At 36.7% G+C, this 21787-nt stretch overlaps 2 protein-coding genes and 1 long non-coding RNA gene across 3 annotated transcripts; 2 read left to right on the top strand and 1 right to left on the bottom strand.

The window, feature by feature from the left end:
• Positions 1-959: 959 nt before the first annotated feature.
• On the top strand, positions 960-5915 carry LOC108681097 (tyrosine-protein phosphatase non-receptor type 2-like). Its single transcript, XM_018170083.2, has 10 exons — positions 960-1008; positions 1760-1882; positions 2269-2410; positions 2543-2943; positions 3265-3438; positions 4046-4174; positions 4598-4743; positions 4906-5029; positions 5231-5312; positions 5755-5915. The coding sequence occupies exons 1-9, from the start codon at positions 979-981 to the stop codon at positions 5297-5299; spliced, it is 1338 nt and encodes a 445-aa protein (XP_018025572.1). The 5' UTR covers positions 960-978; the 3' UTR covers positions 5300-5312; positions 5755-5915.
• Positions 5916-9614: 3699 nt separating this feature from the next.
• On the bottom strand, positions 9615-16324 carry LOC108681098 (low-density lipoprotein receptor-related protein 1B-like). The gene is made up of 8 exons (XM_047884231.1): positions 16319-16324; positions 14923-15038; positions 14455-14564; positions 13010-13120; positions 11851-11967; positions 10734-10949; positions 9903-10013; positions 9615-9622 (listed from the first exon to the last, which is right to left on the bottom strand). The coding sequence occupies exons 1-8, from the start codon at positions 16322-16324 to the stop codon at positions 9615-9617; spliced, it is 795 nt and encodes a 264-aa protein (XP_047740187.1).
• Positions 16325-18726: 2402 nt separating this feature from the next.
• On the top strand, positions 18727-20720 carry LOC108681100. Its single transcript, XR_001931470.2, has 3 exons — positions 18727-18844; positions 19664-19757; positions 20589-20720. It is a non-coding gene; the product is annotated as an uncharacterized LOC108681100 (long non-coding RNA).
• The last annotated feature ends 1067 nt before the right edge of the window (positions 20721-21787 follow it).

Here is a 21787-nt window from a genome sequence, read left to right as displayed (position 1 = left end):
AGAAGAGGATTAACTCCTGCGTAGGGAATATTTCCCTACAGCTCATCTGACTTTGAATAGGTCGCCAATCCAACAATGAGGAGAAAAACCAACACCCCTTGGCCAAAAAAGAGGATTAATAACCCTTTACAAAGGACAATGTCCATATCTAAAACGACCAACATTCCGCTCCCTAAATTTCTTACTAATCTCTCTAACAATGAGCTATCTTCTAACGAAATTAATTTACTATCGAAAGGCCTAAAATTAGGCCCCGATGGCCCTAATACTATAATAGGAATGTAAATAAATGCGTCTGGGATACTGAGTACCAAAAAAAAATATATTTTGATCTTCGGAAAGCAAAAAAAAAAAACAAAAAATGAAAAGAAATAATTATATTCTCTGATTGGGTTACAATGCTCGGTGCTTGAAGTTAAAAAGAAAGCTTCGGACGAAAGGCTACCTGTTTCTTGGTTGTGCCTTTTTGAAATTACGTCAGAAAACCCCCGAACACCAGGATCACCAACAGTAACAAGATGAAGGCAACGACAGCTTCCATTCCTCCGCTGCCGCCAGCGATGATTGGATGGTCTAAGTTTTCTAAGACGAATTCTTCTTCTTCTGTGACAATATAGGAATAAATAATTAGATTGTGCACCCATAGAACGCACGAATTGTCAGAAAAAAATAACTCTGGCAGAATAAATTCCTGATATATGGATATTACAGAAGATCTACAAATAACTGAATCAGATCGCTCCATAAAGAAGCAGTTTTGCCAGATATCACAATATTTTAAAAATATGAATGCCTGTTCTCAATGTTTCAGACCACGCTATCTCAACCGCTGAATTTTTCTCCATGTACTGAAAGCCTCACGATATTTCCAGCGCATATAAATGCTCATGTTTTAGACGGGCTGACATCATGACGGCGACGTCACAATATTTCCAGCGCATATAAATGCTCATCGAACAGCAAGTGAACGTCATCATAATGATTGGGGACTTCATCGAGGACAACGCAGTGAGTTGCCTTGCGTCTACAATGATTGTATTGGTACTGTTTGCATCTAAAATTGATTTGCTGCTTGTACAAATGTAGTTTTTCTGTCTTGCCATGAATGACGATTAAAGGCTAATATTTTCGTGCCTTAGAAATGATGGCCTTTGGTCTATGTTTCTTTTTTGTAATCCCATACATATGAACTCATTACGTTATTCATTAGATAATCAATTTCCAAGTTTGAGAACCGATAGAAGGACAGAAGTAGATAAAAAATTTAACTTAGGAAAAATTTGGATTTTCGTTAAGTAAACTCGTGACTTAATCGCCAATTTACTCATCAAAAAAAAAAAAAAACAGAAAAATTTTTCAACAATAATATTATGACATTAACTGCAATCCAAGTTGAGTATTTTTCATCTCTATGCTGTGTTAAACCCAATATGGTCGATGGCCATCGGAATACCATGACAGTTGGTCATTGTCTTTCCTGAAGCGACGCTGGCGATATTTCCATCAACACGAATTAACTGCAAATTTCCATCCAGGCAATCGTAAATGAAATAGCGAGTCTGTGGCCGTAATTGTTACTACCTAATAAGATACAAACGAAGTAAGCCTAAGTAGATAGTAGACCTAATTTCATCCCATTTAATTCCATGTGGTTCTGGAACATTAGGCATTTTGCCATAGACTCGAAGGATGCGTAACTAATCTACATGATCAAATCATAATGCAGAGTATAAATTTTAACGGTTTTCGTCTTCATCAGGAAAGCTGTGGCCAATACTTCAGTTATGACGGCGTGGTGATGCTTCAAGATCCGCCGGTATCTGTGATGGTCACGATGTTGTCTACCGAGACCACCTCGAGCTACAACGTCTCTCGCCTCCAGGTAAAGTTCAGACGCATCTCATTATTGTTCCTTGTGCAGTGAGGTAACGCCGTGTGACGGGAGACAAGTTAACAAATATATTTTAATGATAACACAGATTTCATTCAGTATTCTAATGGTTTTTGACCTACTGTTCCACTCACTGCGGGAATGATTCAATCTTCAAACAAGGCATTTTTAATTAGTTACCTTTCATTGCTTGAGTTTACTCCGAAACAAGAAGCGTCTGCAATTCAGTTCTATGTTTAAGATGCAACAATGTTCGCAACTTCAAGTTCAAGTAATAGATTGACCTTTCGATAACATTTGTAGACTCCTATTGTAACTTGAAAAGTAACAACTCATTTATTCACAACAGTGTAGCAATTTCTGTTCCCCTGCACCAGGTAAAGATGGAAGTGGAAGGCAAGTCTGTGCTGCGTGACGTCACTCACTACCACTACGCCGCGTGGCCGCAGCAAGGAGATCCATCCGATACACTCGCGCTCGCCAGCATGCTTCTGGACATTGCCTCCAGTCACCCCAAAAGTATGTTGGTGTGGACTGAACAATTCATCAGTGGGTATGCAGATTTGAATGCATGCTGCGTGCGGTTCATTGTCACCGAGTGTAATGTTTGTGGTAGATACACTTTAACGGACGCTTTTTACTTTTCACCAGTGCACGCCGTAGTCCACTGCAACTCGGGGGTTGGTCGTTCCGGCGCAGTGATCTACACCATGATCTGCTACGACCACCTACTGGCTTCCGGAAAACTGGACGTTATAGCAGTACTAGAAGGTGTGCTACAGGACCGAGCTAGTCTTGTCGACAGCCCCCAACGCTTCCAACTCTGTCTCCAGCTGCTGGACGAGCTCTTGTTTGGTTTCAAAACTTTAACAAGCGAAAACGAATTCCATGGAAAGTTTCTGCAGCTCCTGCATGAATGCCCCGAATGGCTTGCAGGAGTTAATACTCTGCCATCATCGCTGACGTTTTCAGAAGCGCGTTCGAAACAGTACACCGCGTGCAACCGTTCACCGGAAGTTTTGCCGGCGGACAGATATCGAATCACCATGCAGGTGAGCGTAGCTATCAAACATTAAATCGTCCAAGGCAGGAGAAAAATTTTCTCAGTACATATGCTGCAGTGCTTCATTTTCCTATTTTCAAACTTCCTTGAACAGTGTTGCTGTCTCGGTATCTCTTGCTCGAGTAACTCACTTATGCATTGTCAAGCTTTTAGGTTTAGGTAAGAAGTACACCTGTACTTCTTCACGGAAATTTTCAACACCTAAAGTGAGATAAGCTCTAAACGTAAAATGATATTATTGCTAATAATACACATACAATAATAATGATGATACGATAATGATTAATTCAGCACTATTCCCTAATAACAGAATGCTATCGGACAACCTCAGTACATCAACGCAATACTACTCGATGGACTCCAGAAAGATCGAGCCTACATCGTCACGGAACATCCTCTTCCAGGCCGTTTGGAGCATTTCTGGAACCTGGTGCTCACTCAAAAAACCCCGGCTGTTGTGGTGCTCAACGCGCGGTACGATGAGGTGAAGGCAGTCATTGTGTAACGTGCTGTGTTCTCCAAGTTTACAAGGAAACTCAGCAGGCCGTACTTTAGCAGGTTGTTGTATGCAGGATGGCAGGATATTCACATCAATGACTGGATGCGTTCCTTTCAGTGTGCGTAGCCTGAAGAAGCATTGAAGACCTTAATTGCACCTCGGACAGAACAAAAAATTGGGCTGTGTCCGTGATAACGCCCTTATTGGTGTAAGGTTTACTTTCAGAATTAAAAATAACCTATATATTTAAATTCGATCTGATCGAATAAAATTTTGTTATACCATCTAAATGAAATGCAAACAATTAGCTTGTATCCGCACTAAAATTCGAATTACTGGCGAAAAAATGTTATCTGTTGTCACCGATGTTAAAGGCACAATACTCCAACGTCCACTGACTCTGAGTTCGACTTGATTTTGAGATTGATTCTGAGTCCGTTGATTTTGAGTTCGACTTTTAATCCTTCAGACTCAGACCCTTAAATTGCGGTTTTTCCAGTCAAGTCTCTAATGTTTTTATCTCTTTTTTCTTCCTGTTCATTATTCCAACATACTCTGATAGAAGCAGTAGTTTTCATTTTGCTTATTTCAGAACTTCCCCGAGCTGCTCCCTCCAGTCGGCGCTACACTGAGAGCGGCGACGGTGGAGGTGAAGACGGTAGCCAAGATGGCCGCGGCTTCTCACCTCATTTGCCATCGCGTTTCTGTCGCAGTCGGCGCGGTGAGATCAATTCTTATCTAATGGAACAATAATACAACAGTTTGGCTAAATGTAGTGTTGGAGAAAAAAACACGGTAGCAAACCAAATTTTTTTTCTCTGTTGGTAAACCATGGACCACTTGTTGTACCGTGATGTGGTATTGTATATATTGCTAATAACTTGGTATCTTGTACCGCTAAACCTTGTTCGGATTGCATGCATTAGAAATAAGTTGTACCGTTAGCCTATTCTATCACGCAAGAAAAATTTATCTCATATATTTGTAATCTTATTAATAGTTATGAAATAATATATTTATATCTATGTATTATTTGTTGAATTTACTGAAAAATTCTGCGCCTTGAAATAGAAAAACAAACTTTTAGCCAAAATGTAGCGTAAACTATATCACAAATCAAGATGGTCCTCAATTTCTGCCTCAGACATCAGCTGCAGTGTTAGTGTACGAGGTGATGGACTGGCCTCGCGGGATGGCCTGTCCTCTTGACGTCAGTTCCTTGGTCCGCCTTGCCGACACTTGCTGCAGCTCACCCAACAAGTCTGCAGGGCCCACTGTGCTCGTCTGCGGGTGAGGGCATGCATTAGTATTCTTACCTTCACATTATTATTATATCAATAATTATTGTATGACGGAGGGAACGAATTAAGGTTCATACAGGAGGATAAAACACCCGCCATTATCTTTGATTCGCAAACAAAATGTAATGAAGGAAAAATGTCTTCATTGCAGGGATGGCGTGACTGCCTGTGGCCTGGCAGCGGGCGTCCTGAGCGTCGTCGACAGGCTGAAGGAGCGGCAGGACGTCGACGTCTACAGGACCGCCGTCAAGCGCCAGCAGTTCATCATCAATGAGGTGAATAACATAATTACCGGCAAATCAAAATTGATTATTTGCCTAACTTTTCTCCAAATAATTACAAAAACCATACAAATTTAAAGCATTGGGGCATACAAAAGCTATGTCCAATATAAAATCGATGATATGAACTGACAAAAAAGGTGACTGTTTCTATTATCACATCCCCAATTCCCCTGATCTTGCCCCCTTTATCAGGCGCAGCTGCAGTGCATGCTTCAGGCAGCCAGGACTTACCTCAGCGACTTCCGCGTGTACCAAAACTGACAGCGAAAACCCAGTAAGTTTGCGTCGTGGCACTCGGAATTTGAACGAAATGGAAAATACGTTGTAATTTTGAACATTTATTCAGACGTAAATGATATTGAATAGTAAAATAATTTCTAGTAATTTTTCTAGTAATTTCTAGTAATTTAGAAATTTAATTTCTAGTAATTTTTTTTTTTTTTTGAGAATTCACATGGCTGGGATGTTGTGAAATAAAAAACGATTGATAGAGAGATTTGAAGATCCAGTTGTAGTCAAACGTACGAAATAGTTATTTAAATTTAAAGCTTATAAGCCATAGCATTCTCCGTACTGCCCGAGATCTGAGTTTTAAATCAAACAAACCATACAAAAAGTCACCTGTGGTGATGTTCAAAATTTTATTTGCCAATGAAATTTGACAATAAAATTAAGACAGTGCGAAGGAATCATCGAAATATCTGTATATGTTTCAGCCAAGGTGGAGAGGGATTGACGTCACTGGAGGGCAACTTGACTTTCAAGAACTGGGCTTTGCGACGGTCATCGTCTTCGTTGCTGGACGGGACTAAATTGTGCCGTCTTTCCTGGGCCCATACTTTCAAAAAAAGTTAAGAGATCGTAAGTCCATCAGCCAATTACTGACGGCCACGCAAGCAAAATCCGCCAATCAGAGACAAGAAAATTGAGCGTAAGTACTTACGTTCACTTAGCGAGTTTTGAAAGTATGGCCCCTGGCTTGTAACTAAATTGTGCCCTATAGAGACTTGACAGCTGTAACATTCGTTTCAAGTCTGTGCGACGCTTTTATTTGTAAAATTATTTTTTATTTGTTTGGCGTAAATTGTATCCAAGTATATACACGTTTTGTTTACATGCTGAGATGCATATTAAAATTCAAGACAAATTCAAGAAACTAAACTGGTTTATAAATGCATTTATGCTCGATATGCGCCACCGTATGTAGGCATAAAGTCAAGTAGTTTCTATTTTAGACTGACGGACCATGAAGTGAGGAGTTACTGAACTGGATATATATCAATGCGTACCTAGCATGCAACTGAATGCATTAGATTTTAAATTAATAGATTAAATTTTAATTTACACTCGCAATGCGTTAATTTCCACTTTCGTTTTGCAAATTTCATGCTTCTTGTATATTTTTAATCAAAGCCTAGTTTGACTGCCACTTTTGTTTATGTCGACTTCTTGAAATTGTAAATAGATAAGTTTGTCTGCTTTTTGCTACGGAATTCGCTTGCTAATTTAGATTTAACATATGTTTTGCCGATTTTGGATTCAATTGTCCCTGAATTCTAGAATTTTTAAACTAATGACGTTGTATCTGGACATTGAAGCGCCATAGAGGTATTGTGAATTTTTTATGGTATTTCCGTTGCCATTAAACTTTTTGCGAATTTGCGGCCCAAACAACAGGGAGAAATTTATACTTTTTAACATTCATTCAATGAAAGAATCGTAATATGCTGTGTTCTTCGGAAGAAAATTATGCATTGAAATTGAAGAAATCGAATAAAGAAGTGATTTTCTTGACTTTCTTTCTCACTGATAACGATTGATATCATTGAGTCTAGTTTAGTGACGCAGTTAACTTTGTTAGCGTTTTATTGTAACGTTTTCAGACCACTGCTGGCCAATGCCAACACGGAGACCTGCTGAGCTACGCCGGCTACCGACCATTAGTCGTTGAAAAACCGCTGAAAAAATTGAAACTCGCTGAAAAAACTTTGAAAATTTAGTTATATTCTATGTTTATTACTACTCAAAGTTACAAATCATGTTTAAAATGCGTGATCGTCATGAGACACAACACATTGCTGGTTTAGTGTGTTAATTTCCATAATCACAGTTTAAATCACATTGCCATAATCACAGTTATAAAATCGTTTACGCGTAGCATCAATTTTTTTTTATAATTCTAACAGCTTGCTCATTTATGTAAATCGTTTTTCCAGTCGGTTTCTTAATTTTCCAATGTATTTCATTTGTTAAATGCAATTTTTATAATTTATTGCACCTGTTGTGCTCAAGTGCCTACATTGGGAACTCAAATCTACGGAATAATAGACCAGTATTTAACTATGTCATTCACATGTACCTTAGTTTTAAGGCGTTCACAACTATTTCAATAATTTAATAAACACTTAACATTTTAAACGTGTATTGAACCCCTTTCACATAAAAACAAAAAAAATTACAAATTTTTAATACTGTGTTTCATCGGGAAGAAAATTTGTTAATCAATATTTTATAATAACCATTAATTATGCCTACTGCTGATCCGGCGCGCACGACAGCGCCTGAGGCCAGTGGCGGCACCAGACATTGGTGAGGTGAATGGAGCTATGATGATTATGAATGATATTAATAAGAATAGGTTGATCAGATTTAAATGCTGACAATGAAAAAATATCTTTAGTGAGTCTGTTGTCACTGATGAGAGTAAATGGATAATTTTCTTCAGAAATAGTCTGAGCTGGTTCTGCATTCTTCACTATTGTGAGGATAATAAAAATTATGAAAAGTTAATCCCATATAATGTTATTCTGTGCTTGCAAGTTAATTTGTAATAATATTCTGCTTCACGTTTGTTTGCGAAATCTTGTTATCCGGGAAACATTACACACAGTCACTAGACTTGCTTCTGAAGAAAGTTTTCAAGGGATTCATCAGTGCATTTTTGTTCATCGCTGTGATCCTCGCAGTCTGCCTCACCGTCGCACACCACGACGGAAGGCAGGCAGCGCCCCTCGGCCTTGCACTCGAATTGTCAAGAACTGCAGCTGCCTGTTGATGGGCGACAAAACACCTATGATGGACCGAATCAGACTTGATGCAGAAAAATATGCGGCATTTACATCTCAATTCACTAGCATCAATTCAACATTAGAACACAAGTCACAGATGAAAACATAAGAATCAATATTCTATATTGCAAGGAATTGAGGCCGTCGTTGCCGTTGTCGCCGCAGTCGTCGTTGCCATCGCACACTAACCATTGCTCTTTGCAGACGCCATTATTGCACTTGAATTGCTCTGAAGTGCAGTTACCTGGGGGCACCCAATGAACATTTTACAGTAGAGCATATAATACTATACGCAATTCTTACACAAGATATTTCAATCCCAAACTCATTGGGATCAATCTTGAAGTAGACAAAAAATTAGAACTATGAAAATAAATAAATCAATGCAATCTTGAGCCAAATGATTTTTTTAGAAGCTCACAGTTTATTTCGTCACTGTAGTCGCCGCAATCGTCGTTGCCATTGCACATCGCCCATTGCTCCTTGCATGCGATGTTACTGCACTTGAATTGCTCCGAAGTGCAGTTGCCTGGTATGGAAAATATAATAAATACTTTAATAAAAAAGCTGAGCCCAATAATCACTTTATTTATATTAAAAGACTCTAATTGATGATTCACCGCTAGATTGTTTTTAAAATATATAACACACGTTTAAAAATTACTTTTTAAGGACAACACTTCTAAAAAATCCAGTGTCTCCAATGTAAAACATGTACAATGAATTTCTAATTTTAATTTCGAATACAAAAAATATTTTAATTATTTTAATACATAAAAGAAATTAAATTTTCAAAATTATTTATTCTGTCAATTGATTCATGCATTGTCTCCGACTTTACGCAAGTCTGCAAAATTTCAGATAGATTGGACAGCTATAAGTACGTTAAATATCGAATATAAGATTTGTAGCAGGCAAATTATTTTTCCACTTTTTTTTAATAATAAAAAAATTTTAATTTTTAAAATTATTTATTCTGTAAATTGATTCATGCATTGTCTCCAACTTTACGCAAGTGTGCAAAATTTCAGATCGATTGGAAAGGTAGAAGTGTGTTAGAATCGATTATAAGATTTGTAGAAGACAGACAGACAAACAGCAAGAAGTGAAGTTAAAGAAAACGGTTGTAATAATGATATGCGATTAAATATTACTTTTTAAAGACAACAGTTTTAAAGAATTCAGTGTCTCCTATGTTACACATGTACAATGAATTTCTAATTTATTACCTTATATTAAAAAAAATAATTTTTAAATTTTATTTTAAAATTTGAAAATTTGTTCGAATTTTTCAAAATCATTCGTTCTGTCACTTGATTCATGCATTGTCGCCGATTTACGCAAGTGTGCAAAATTTCAGATCAATTGGACAGGTAGAAGTGTGTTAAATATCGATTATAAGATATGTAGCGGACAAAAATTTTTTTTCACTTTTTTAATATCAAAAATAACATTTTTAAATTTTCAAAATCATTTATTGTCAATTGTTTCATGCATTGTCTCAGATTTTATGCAACTGTGCAAAATTTCAGATCGATTGTACTGGTAGAAGGGTGTTAAATATCGATTATAAGATTTGTATCAGACAGACAAACAAACAAGAAGTGAAGTTAAAGAGAAGTATTGTAAAAAAGGGATTGGATTTTACCGTTTTCTCCGAATTCTAAAACCGACGGTACAGGATCAATTGTGCCAACTAATAATCCTGAATAAGAAAAAAAAGATATTCCAAGATCAAATTTGATATTGGATAAATTAGGAGCATTGGATCTTTGAAATAATTATTGCAAACTCACAATTTATTTCATCGCTGAGGTCTTGGCAGTCTTTGATGCCGTCACAGAGCCACCCCACGTCGATGCAGTGGAGGTCGTCCCTGCACTGGAACTGTGAAGCGCTGCAGCTATCTATTGTAAAGTTATAGTAAAACCTTCTTAAGTTATTAAATTTACCCTATTGTAAAGCTATATGATAAATGACAGCGGTAGTAAAACATTCATAGAGTTGATAAATTTAACCTATTGTAAAGTTATGATAAATGACCGCGAGAGCAAAACATTCATAAAGTTTATAAATTAAACCTATTGCAAAGTTATGATAAATGACCGCGAGAGCATAACAGTCATAGAGTTAATAAATTTAACCTATTGTAAATTTTAGATAAATGACCGCGAGAGAAAAACATTCATAGAGTCAATAAATTTAACCTATTGCAAAGTTATGATAAATTACCGCGAGAGCAAAACATTCATGAATTTTATAAAATTAACCTATTCCGAAGGTATGATAAATGACGGCGAGAGCAAAACCTTCTTGAAGTTAATAAATTTAACCTATTGCAAGGTAATGATAAGTGACCGCGAGAGCAAAACATTCATAGAGTTAATAAATTTAACCAATTATAAACTTATTATAAATGACCGCGACAGTAAAATACTCTTAAAGTTTATCAATTTAAGCTCCTGCATAGCAACAAGAAGAAACTTCGTTATAGAAAACTCTGAATGTTTATAAATTTAACATGAAAATTTACCTGTATCGATTCACAAATTGGCATTAACATGTAACTACTTCGTTCAACAGAATAGATTTAACTACGCAAAAAAAACCTAACCTTAATGTCGAACCCAGAAAAAAGCGGTCAAACTCAGAATTTTGTTCGTCACTGAAATCTTGACAATCGTTCATGAGGTCACACACGTAGGTAGCAGGGATGCAGGCCGCGCCGTCCTTGCATCGGAATTGTGACGAGCTGCATTCACCTGTTGACCAGCGGCTCTTTAGCGAACTGGGGCCGTACTTCAGCCAATCACTGACGGCTTTTTTAGCGAACTGAGGCCGTACTTTAGAAATAGTTATGAGTTCGTAACTCCGTCAGCCAATCACTGACGGCTTTTAAAGCTTAACCCACCAATTACTGACGAGTAATCGGCTGGTACGCGTACTTAGCCGCTACGTGCACTAAAGCGAGTTTAGATAGTACGACACTTAGAGGCAAGCCTTGAAACAGACATCGTGGTAGCGACCAAATATGTAAATAGGGCCAATTTTATGTTTAAAAATCTGCTTACATTGTTGGGGAAAAGTTGTTCTTCATAGAAAGTTCGAGTGCAGGAAGTAAATATGTATATGTGGCCGATTTCACATTTAAAATACTCGTACTTCTGTTATCGCTGGGCAGAAGTTGCTTTTTAATGCAAGTTTTATTGAAGACCAGCGAATGAAATTAATTAGCAATTATATTGTTTGGTTTCTACAAACGGTCGAACGGTGTTTTTCGTTGGCGCATTTACCGTATTTAATCCTAAGTGGGGAAGAAAAATTTTGTTGTTCGATCTCATACGTTCATTGTAGTCGCTGATTCAATGTTCTACTCACTGTGAAGAAAACGCAATGATGGGACTTGAACTAAACAGAGTTGTCCTGTCTGGGATACATTGAAACTTATACGGAGTGCACATATACAAATAAACAGAGAAATGTCTAAATTTTTAATATACGCCCAAATAAATTTGAGAGCACGGAAAATCAATGAATAATAACATTACAGTATACTGACGTGAGTTTAAAGTCAAATAATTGTATATTAGTATAAACGTTTTCGGATGAAGAGCGATTAAATCATGTGAGTTGTTAATCAAAATGTTAACCACAGTTAACCAAAACCACACACGAATTTTTTTTAGGAGTAAAATAGAGAAAAAGAATAAATTAGGTTATTTTCAGTGATAATTGTAGTGTAACCCGAGCAGTAAAGCTCGTCGCTGCCATCAAGGCAGTTGAAGACGCGGTTGCATAGCGCATAACTACTGAGACACATGCCACCATCCTTGCAGACGAACTGGTCTGTCGTGCAACTACCTGCTCACAACCCAACAACTTCATTAGAAGTAGTTGCAAAAATGAGGATAATATTATAAATAGGGCAAACCTTTATTATTTGCAATCATCTGAAACGATTAGTAATCTACGAAACCCATTGATTACGGAACAGCCTCCCTGAAGATATTGTTGACGCTCCGAGTATGAACGCGTTCATGAACAGACTAGACAAGGCCATGCAAGAGCATATGTTTAGTCTTAAAATGCCTCGTACCCTACGGAACAACTGATATCTAGAATCGATTTTAAATCTACCGTCCGTTGAAAAGATCTGATCAAAAGGCCAGTCTAGTCAAGAAAAGCACAAGAATCGGCGACAGGCCTATCCAGGCCTATTCTTTAATGCCGAAGATGCTATACTATATTATACTATACTATACTATTGATTAGGCTTATTTAATAGAAATAGAAGGGTATGTAATAACATTAGGTGCTAAATAAGGTTAGTTTCATTCATTTTCATCTATTGCATGGGTATCTTTGCTAGGCGCATGCAGTTATACATTTGGGCATGGATAACCAAAGAACAATGACAACGGAAAAATATGTGTATTCATTTATTATTGGCAATTTGGCTGCTTGGGAGTGATTAGCTATTATCTAAACCCAAGATAATTCCGTACAAGAACTATTACTCTATATGCATACCATTTAAGTCTTAATTCTAAGAACTCAGGGCAGGCTATAGCAGAAGAAAACTTCATCAAAATAATATGAAATTTTCAGACAGCGTCAGGGGGCTTCTTTTTGAAGAATATATTGCATAGCAATTTATATACTGACTTAAAACCGATATGTCTAACTCATAATAGCTTAACTGCTGCGTCTTGATGGCCTTTTCTTTATGAAAGCTAGGTTTAAACCACACCCATAATTTTTACAACGCAAATGGAACCGGGCAGACAATTTTGGGAGATTTTACAATCTTAGGTTTCATATTTATACAATTTCTTCTCTTAAGTTTCATATATGTAAAACGTATAATCTTAATTTCGATATATTTACAAATTTGATGACTCACAGTTCAGTTCATCACTATAGTCGCCACAGTCGTTGTTGCCGTCACACAAGTTCCACTCGTGGATGCACATGCCGGAGGTGAGGCACGGTACATCGTAAGTGCTGCAGGTACCTGCACGGTTATTAAGGGGAGCGTCTACCCCAAAATTTATCTCGGCTATTTACAAACGGATCATTCTGAAACTTGGTACACATATGTAAAATGGAAAAAAACTCACATTTTGTTCGTGTGAATTTTTCAAAAAAAATGAAAAAAAACGTGAAATTCATAGAATACGGTCAAAAAAGGGGTACTTTTGAAATCTATCTCCTCCTGGGATTTTCAAGCTACGACATCGAGACACATATTATTCGATGCGTAAAATCGTTATCTATAAAACGACCTAGCCGTTTTTTGAATTTCTAACTTTTGCGGGTGTGGGAGCATTTTTTGTAAAGTTTTCGGAAATTTTTCGATTTTACCCATTTCCACCCCCCCTTTTTCAGGAATAAAATCCGAACTATGACGAAATTGAAAAAACGGCTAGGTCGTTTTGTAGATCTATGCTTTGCGAATCGAATGGTATATGTTTCATTGTTGTAGCTTCAAAACTCTAGGAGGAGATAGGTTTTCCGTGACAATAAGTGTGAATGTTGAGGAGAGAGCGACAAAGTCCCGCGCGCACCACAATATGCGCTCATACCGTTGGATAGGGCAGAATGTCAGCTTTAAAATTAGTATGAAAACCGAAAAAGTAAAAATTTTCAATTTTAGGGTAGGCGCTCCCCTTAATCTTAGTTGTGAACATTATAATTAAATAAAGATTAAAAAATTCTTTCAAACGAATTCTGGAAAAACATTCGAAAGTTATTTAAAATATTACTGGCATGGAAAGAATAAATCTTTCAAAAAGGACGAACAATATTGACTGGGAAATGACATTACAAATATCAACGTATTAGTACTTTGATTAAAAAGAACAATAAATGTCTCCAGAATTTTTTCGTGCTCTTTAACAGCAATCTTGTTAACACGATGTATCGATGTAGAATTACCGGCATTTCTCTATCTGTTTTTGTACTGAACACACATATTCGTGAATTGAGATGAAATGTGCCGTGCGATATGTGAAACCGTACCTGCAGAAAATTGATCATCATTCTGATTACAAATAAAATCATTGTAAATTTAATGTTTTCGACATTTGAATGAATTCTGTTCAAAATTAATTCTATAATTTAAATAATGCGCTTTGATTTATTTAACAAATTCAGAGGCCTCAGTTTTTTAGATATTTTGCGTTACAATCTCAATAGTGAATTATCAAACTTTCAACTGAATAACAGTGGGTTTAGCATTCATTCATATTCATTCACATGAATGTATTAATTTCAGTTCTCGCAGCCATTTGCACTCAACCTTAATTTAGTCCTGTCTATATAATGTTTTAAACCATAATCTCTCACAGTTCTGCTCATCGCTGTAGTCGCCGCAGTTGTTGTAGCCGTTACACACGCTCCGCTCGTGAATGCACATGCCATTGTTCTGGCACACGAACTGGTCAGTGCTGCATGTCCTGAAAATGAATTATTTGGTAAATTAATTAATGAATTAATGCAACAATATGCGAATATTCTTGAACCAGGCGTCATTTCTAGCCGTTCTTATCCTTTTTCGTTTCTTTTCTTTTATTTTCTTATCACTGTTGAACTTAAGTGTTAACGTACCCTCGAAGTTTGGTTGAACTATACGCCACGACAATCGCTTCGCGGAATAACAATAAGATTTCCAATCACAAATAGGCCAAACCTTGAATTCAATTGCTCACTGAAATTCTAGAATTTAGTATATCGAAGAAAAATGTGTCGCTATAAAAATAACTTATGGTAAAACCAGCTTAAAATGGCTATTAATTTCGAGATGATCAAAACTACAGACAGCCTCGCTCGTCACTGTAGTCTCCGCAGTCATTGAATCCATCACACAGCTTCTTATTATCCACACACACTTCGTTGTCGCATTTCGTCTGTTCCGATCGAGGTGCAGTTACCTGCCAGAACATTGGTATTATAGTATGCAAATTACATATCAAAACTGTCGGTTAGAGTTTAAGCTGAACATTGCCAATTGATTTGTATCTCGTTAACTCACATTCTTTGATTCAGACAAGATTCATGTCTGTCGCCAATTAAATGCCCCACCGAAATAGAGAATAGATCTACCGATTGTGTTCTGTGTGAGAAATTCGAGATAACAAAATAATACAACTTTTTCTTATACGTTTTTATAATTCGTTTACATCTGTCAATGATTTGTGACCGGCGGCAATCGTGGTCTCTAACACAATCTGAAAAACTAAATAAAAAGTATGAATCTGAATATAATAACATAGTTTCTGAGCAGCACAACGTACCAAGACATTAGGGTTACGAGATGACCATTAAAATGGTCGCGTCCGTCATATTCTGCATGCAAAAACCTCAAAATCAACCTATTGACGTTGGTACAGTATAACACCCTGGCTCCATTGACGTTTACATGTCCACGTTTGTACCGCAAACTCCTTGAACTGTTCAGGATGTTACACGTTAGGAGAATTTGGTGAATAGTGATGTTACATGATGTTTTTGGTGATGTTACATGTTTGGTGAACACATTTTCCAATTCAACTGCCACATGAATACTGCTTTAGGAATACTGTTTTACGAATAGATTCTTTGCTCGTGACTATAAACCTATTACTATTATAGTGTTACTGTGACTAAACCTAAGTAACGTAAACCACGACTACCTTCACTTAAATCTAATACTATTAATATAACCAAAACCAAATAATATTAGCAGAGCTAAAACCGAGAACAAGGTTACTATAACCTAAACAATAACCTGAACTATAACCTAAACTATAACCTCAACCCTCCCAGGTCGAGCTTCTGGCTTGTCTGGGGCAGCTACATGGCTCCGTTACCGGAAGCTTGTCATTGGTCCTGCGTTTGCAGCTACAGCCTAAATTATAATGTGAAGCCTCAAATATCTAGATAACTCAAATAAAAATCATATTTAAAGTTTTATTATTCATTCACTATTCACACCTAGTTACTTTAGTCGGATTCCGTTCCGGTGTTCTTTAAATAATGTTTCGAGAGTTACATTTCGATTACGCCTTATCCTAGTGGATAAATTCCCGTTCGGACCAAGTCGATACCTAAATAACATTACTAAGTTGATACAATTTTGGGGTAAGTAATTGTTATATTTCTAACAAATATAATGCATTTTGTTATGCTAATAGAATCGCTGTAGTCAAAGCAATCGTTGATACCGCCGCACATCCATGCTTTGGAGACGCAGCGTTTGCCATCCTCGCATCAGAACTGATCTTCGCCAAAGCGACCTGCAAAATTTTCTAAATTACGTAGTGAACATCAATAATCTGGCATTTATTTGTCAAAGTTTGTTTGTGTGGTTGAAGCCTATCGACGTAAATCTATTTAACCTGTTTTTACAGGTTTTTCTTTAGTTAGCATGCCTTTTATTCTTACTGAATGGATTGAGGAAAACGAAAGTCTTATTTTGCACAAATGTTCGATCAATTCTTTTTATTGAGACTATAATGCATTGAGTTCAAAAAGGAAGAGAAATAGTTCACGCTATTACAATCGTATAAATGTTATATCTTATTTATTTATGGACATTTAATTATTAAAACTTGATACAAATTTTTAACATACATGTGATTCTTCGGTCTGATCGTAATGTAATAGAAATTATTTGGAACGTGGATTTTCGATAAACCTCAAAAATAATCTTAGATCTCGCTTCTGCAGTACTATGTTTGCGTGCTTTAAACCTTTTACCGGATATGTACTAATATGTCAGTATTTTATGAGAATGATATTATTAATGATGGATTCTGCTAAATTAGGAACTAAGAGGAAAAGATCGATCTGAAATCCAGAGATGATTTTTGTTTTGTTAAGTCTAAGTTTTATTCAGAAATTATGAGATCACGTTAAATTTTATGAAACAAGACTTGAACAGGAAATCCGTGATAAATGTGGGTTTTGCCATATTTGTTTTTTATAAGAGACTTTCAAATGTTCACTTCATTCGGGATGATTGGGCTCTGGTGACAGGAATCACGATCATGGGACTTAATTTAAATTATCGAAGAGATTTGTGAGCTCGAGTGATTCCAATAGAGTGACAACTAAAATAATACATTATGTAAAAAATTTGTATGCAATTTGAAACTCTGCTGCATTGACTCATCAGAACCTTCTATGAACTGAAATAGTTAGCTGAAATTTCCACATAAAACACACATTCAAGAAAGTTCATCCTTTTTTGTAGCGTTCGTATTTTCACGCATGCATCACGTTAATTCTATCATAATACAATACTTCGCTGTCGTCGCAGCTCATGCGGAGCGAGATAGAGATAGCAGCATCCGTTCACAGTCTTGGTGTCGTTTATCAAAACTGATTCGGGATGCAAGTACGTCACAGCTTCTCCAGAGATCGCAAACGGAATAAAAATTTACGTGCTCCTGTACGATTGCAAACGCGTCTGATGTTGTCTTATAGCAACCTATTTTGTTTCTGAGTTGCAATTATTGATGTCCTTTCAGCGATACTTTTGTTCAAACTTATCTCTATTTTCTCTAAGTTATCTCTAAGTTATGAGAATTTTGTGGTTATCAGGTCTCGGTTCGGGCGGAAACTCTCGCTGTGGTGGCGCGCGATAAAATTTAGCTTTGCCCGCAGTCTTGTCCCAAGCAAGCGTCAGAGGCGGCCTTATTCTGACGCCTCTTCGTTAATACGAACGCGGGTCTTAAAAGTGATCAGGAATTAAATTTGATTCAACTGTTTGCAGCATTAGAAATACGTTCATTCCGGGATTTATTTCGAATGCAGCAAAGAAAATTTAAATTCTACGCTTATAATTTTTTCAAATATTAATATCGCTTGATTTCTTAAATAGCAAATTCGCTTGAAACTTAAAACTTAGAAAATTACACAAAATTTTGTGTACATTTGTATTCGCATTTAAATTTATATTTTTTCCTACGCGTGTACATGAGCTCAAGAATAAAATAAAGGTGTGACTCTGGAGTTACTAAAAATTCTTTATATGAATCGAAATAATTTCTGACCATGAGATCTGTTGATCATTTGTTTAAGTAAAGTTGATTTGGCGTAAATGAATGAATTCTGGTCTTTGGACACGTGAACAAGAACAAGAATTTTTCAATCATATATTCTCATGAATTTGAGTTTGGTGCTGTTTCGATATATATAAACTGCATGAAAAATTTCAAAATTTTGTAACAGGCCATTCGTTTTTCTGATTTATTTCCCTTCCTTGAACTTCTACTACTGAATCTTGAACTATATATTGTTTTCATGGCCTTATACATTTCAAGATATTCCTCATGTTTTGTTTTATAATGTTGGAAAGCAGAATTTTTGCAAATTATTGATTCTTTCACATATTGCAATGCCAATCATATAATGCGGAACTGATTCGTTATTAACCATCGCGATTATCTTCAATCAATACTTTTATTATACTGTTTTAGCTTATTCACAAAACACATAAAATTTCATTTTAATATCAATACTTCAATTGAGTTGAAATTATGTTAATAGTCCTAAGAGTATAACCATTCTTCAATAAAAGTATCAGTGAAGACCGCAAGTTACACGCGTGACGTCATCAGAGCGACGGGATGAGAGTGCCTGAGAAGGCGCTGTGCCTGGCGCTGCTGTGCCTCACGGCCGCAACGGCGCAGTCGCCTGCTGCTGATCAGGCGTGCGCGACAACGTTTGGGAACAGTGCCGGCACCAGTCACTGGTGAGGGGAATGAAGTCATAACTATTATGAATGGCATTGATAAGAACAGGTAGATAGGATTTGAATGCTGGAGTTATAATATCTTTGGTTGTTTGGTAGCAGAAGTTATTAGAGCGAGGCACAGTGACATGCAAGGTAACGCATGTCATAAAGAATAGGTCATTATTGAAATAACATTGAATTAGAGGCCGCTGGCACCAATAAGTGAGTGGTATAGTATTTGATAGAAAAAAAATCTCAATGATATTTAATGTTGGTACCAAATGTCAATCTAACTTGACAGTCTGCCAAAACCACATATACAACTCATGAAATAGAGGAAACAAGTTCAATGAAGTCTCATACGTTAACCACATTTAGTCGAATTGCTTTAAGAAATAAAACTGGGTAAAACATTATTTATAGCCCGAATTAAAATATCCAAAACTACCAATGATGTTTCTGAAATAGTGACCAAGTCACGTGACCAATACAGTTCGTGTATTTCAGGAAGCAATAGTGTAATTTTAGAAATAGAATTCACTGAACACAATATTGACCGAACTATTTCATGAAGCAATAGAGTAATTTCAGAAATATAATTCACTGAACACAATATTGGCTGAACTATTTCATGAAGTAATAGAGTAATATCAGAAAAATAATTCACTGAACACAATATTGACCGAACTATTTCATGAAGCAATAGAGTAATATCAGAAATATAATTCACTGAACACAATATTGACCGAACTATTTCATGATGCAATAGAGTAATTTCAGAAATATAATTCACTGAACACAATATTGACCGAATTATTTTCTCCAACTTTGCATCAGGTGCCCGGGCTCGTGCACGACATGGCGGAACCAGTCCTACTCCGAGGCATACGGCGGGGGATCAGACGTTACAGGGACTTTAATTTATGACGGGGTGAGAGAAATTAACAGCATGGCAGCAATGATATGCTTTCAGTCTGAAGAAAATGCAATTCCTAGCCAATCAGTCAATCACATACAAGGCTTTTCGGAATTTCGGGAGAAGTCTGGTTTTGATATTTCAAAAGGTCACTAAAATCTTGAACGTATAGGCACAAATTTTATTTTCTCGTGTCTGTGGTTACTATATATTACTTTTATCGATTTATTTATCACTGTTTTCCAATTATTATTTTCATTTTGTTCAGTAGGGATATGAATTTATGGATGGCGTTTTACAAAAGCGTTTGCCAAGGTTGGAAAAGAGACAATTTTATTGGCCCATTTACTGAAAAGTAAAGAGTTTATGTCACTAAGGCACGGGATACTTGAAGTTAAAATATCAATCATGTTCGGATGTAAAATTATGGTCGGATATTGAGGTTTTAATTCCATTATTTGATCAATCAGAGGGTTAGATTTGGGATGGTGATTTTCGATATCGAAACAATTATCCCAATAGTGAACATGATTTTTATCCTTATAGCACTTTATTTGTTTCATGAATTTGCAAGCAAAAATCGATCCCTGAGCGCAATCACAGAAATTCAAAGTGAACGCAGCGTCGTTGGAAAATTGGCGTTCCACGTCTGCGAATAAGGTTTTAAATAAAAATGTAACATCAGTATTATTATTATTTACTTATTATTTACAACTATTATGTTTCTCTAAAATGTTTCTTAGTCGGCCTGTCATGCAGTTGCAAAAGACAATTTCGTTCATGTTAGAACCCACGGTAAGACATTCAACTTTGTAACTGCTGCTCTGACCGAGCTGAACGTGGCAGAGCTCCCCGGTGTGTCTGGCCGCCCTCCACGCCGGCGTCTTGCGGGCCGGGGAGGACAAGGCGGTCGCCTTCACATCTGCGACGGCCACCGACAGCTTCGTGGGCACAATCCGTAATCGCGTTGTGTCGAAATACAAGGATAACCCGGGAGCTGGGTGCGAGAGACAGAGTCTCTCACCACTGCGCCACACAGCTCTCTACCTTTTATTACGTTGACCTGTAACCTGATTCAGTTCTTCCTGGTAGTTCTGATTGTCGACAATGCCTTCCGTTAATAGTTGCATTCATCAGCCACTGTGTTTGCATGGCCTCATCTTTTAATAATCGCAACATTTTGCTGAGGAAGCACAATTAATATTCCTTTATACATCGGCCGTGGCTCACCTCTTCTCTGTTTAACAAGTTTACTAATAAGTTGATGCATTTGTAAAAGTGAATAAATTTATTCTGAAGCCGAGCACTTCATCTTTCCTACTCCGTTTAATTATCGTTCAGAATATAGAGGTACCGTTTATCGTTATAGAGAGGTACAGTTTTAGCCGTTGACTTACTAGCTCGATATTTATTAGTAATTAGTGATTGATTATATAGTTTTAGCTGAAGACCTAGCCCGATATATATTAGGAATTATTGATTGACCATATAGTTGTAACTGTTGGCTTAACTCGATATTTATCAAGAATTATTGATTGATTATATAGTTTTAACTGTTGACTTAGCCCGATATTTATTAGGAATTACTGATTGACTATAAACTTTTAACTGTTGACTTTGTCCGATATTTATTAGGAATTACTGATTGATTATATAATTTTAACTGTTGACGTAGCCCGATATTTATTAGGAATTACTGATTGATTATATAGTTTTATCTGTTGACTTAGCTCGATATTTATTGGGGATTACTGATTGATTATATACTTTCAATTAATGTTTGAGATCAATTACTGTCGCTCAGCTCTAGATAAATTTGAATGAGTAAGAAGGCAAATCTTCCGAGTTCCTGAACTTTTGAAAATATTCGTCATAGAACATTTCTTTTGACGCTTATTCTCTTCGTTATTTTCATTTTAATTTTCTTGGCCTGGTAATTCTGAGTGAAGAGTTTTGTCTTCTTAATCGGAAAACAATAAATGAACGATGTCTTGATACGTGGATTAATTATTTTCCGGAAACGACTTCTTTTGCTGTCTGCGCAA

The sequence above is a fragment of the Hyalella azteca genome, unplaced genomic scaffold (assembly GCF_000764305.2).
Source record: "Hyalella azteca isolate HAZT.00-mixed unplaced genomic scaffold, Hazt_2.0.2 contig14929, whole genome shotgun sequence".
In the NCBI taxonomy this organism is placed as follows: domain Eukaryota; kingdom Metazoa; phylum Arthropoda; class Malacostraca; order Amphipoda; family Hyalellidae; genus Hyalella; species Hyalella azteca.
Note: the sequence above shows the minus strand (reverse complement) of the source record. Positions and strands in the feature narration are given on the sequence as shown.

Bases quoted from the DNA above. Each gene is read 5' to 3' on its own strand.
- LOC108681097 (XM_018170083.2), top strand. From the start codon at position 979: ATGATTGGGGACTTCATCGAGGACAACGCA. The intron at 1,883-2,268 runs GTAAAGTTCAGA...CCCCTGCACCAG, and splicing joins ACAACGTCTCTCGCCTCCAG to GTAAAGATGGAAGTGGAAGG. The intron at 5,030-5,230 runs GTGAATAACATA...CCCCTTTATCAG, and splicing joins AGCAGTTCATCATCAATGAG to GCGCAGCTGCAGTGCATGCT.
- LOC108681098 (XM_047884231.1), bottom strand. The intron at 13,121-14,454 runs GTGAGAGATTAT...ATAACCGTGCAG, and splicing joins CTACAGCGATGAGCAGAACT to GTACCTGCAGCACTTACGAT. The intron at 10,014-10,733 runs GTTCGACATTAA...ACTTTACAATAG, and splicing joins GTTTGACCGCTTTTTTCTGG to ATAGCTGCAGCGCTTCACAG.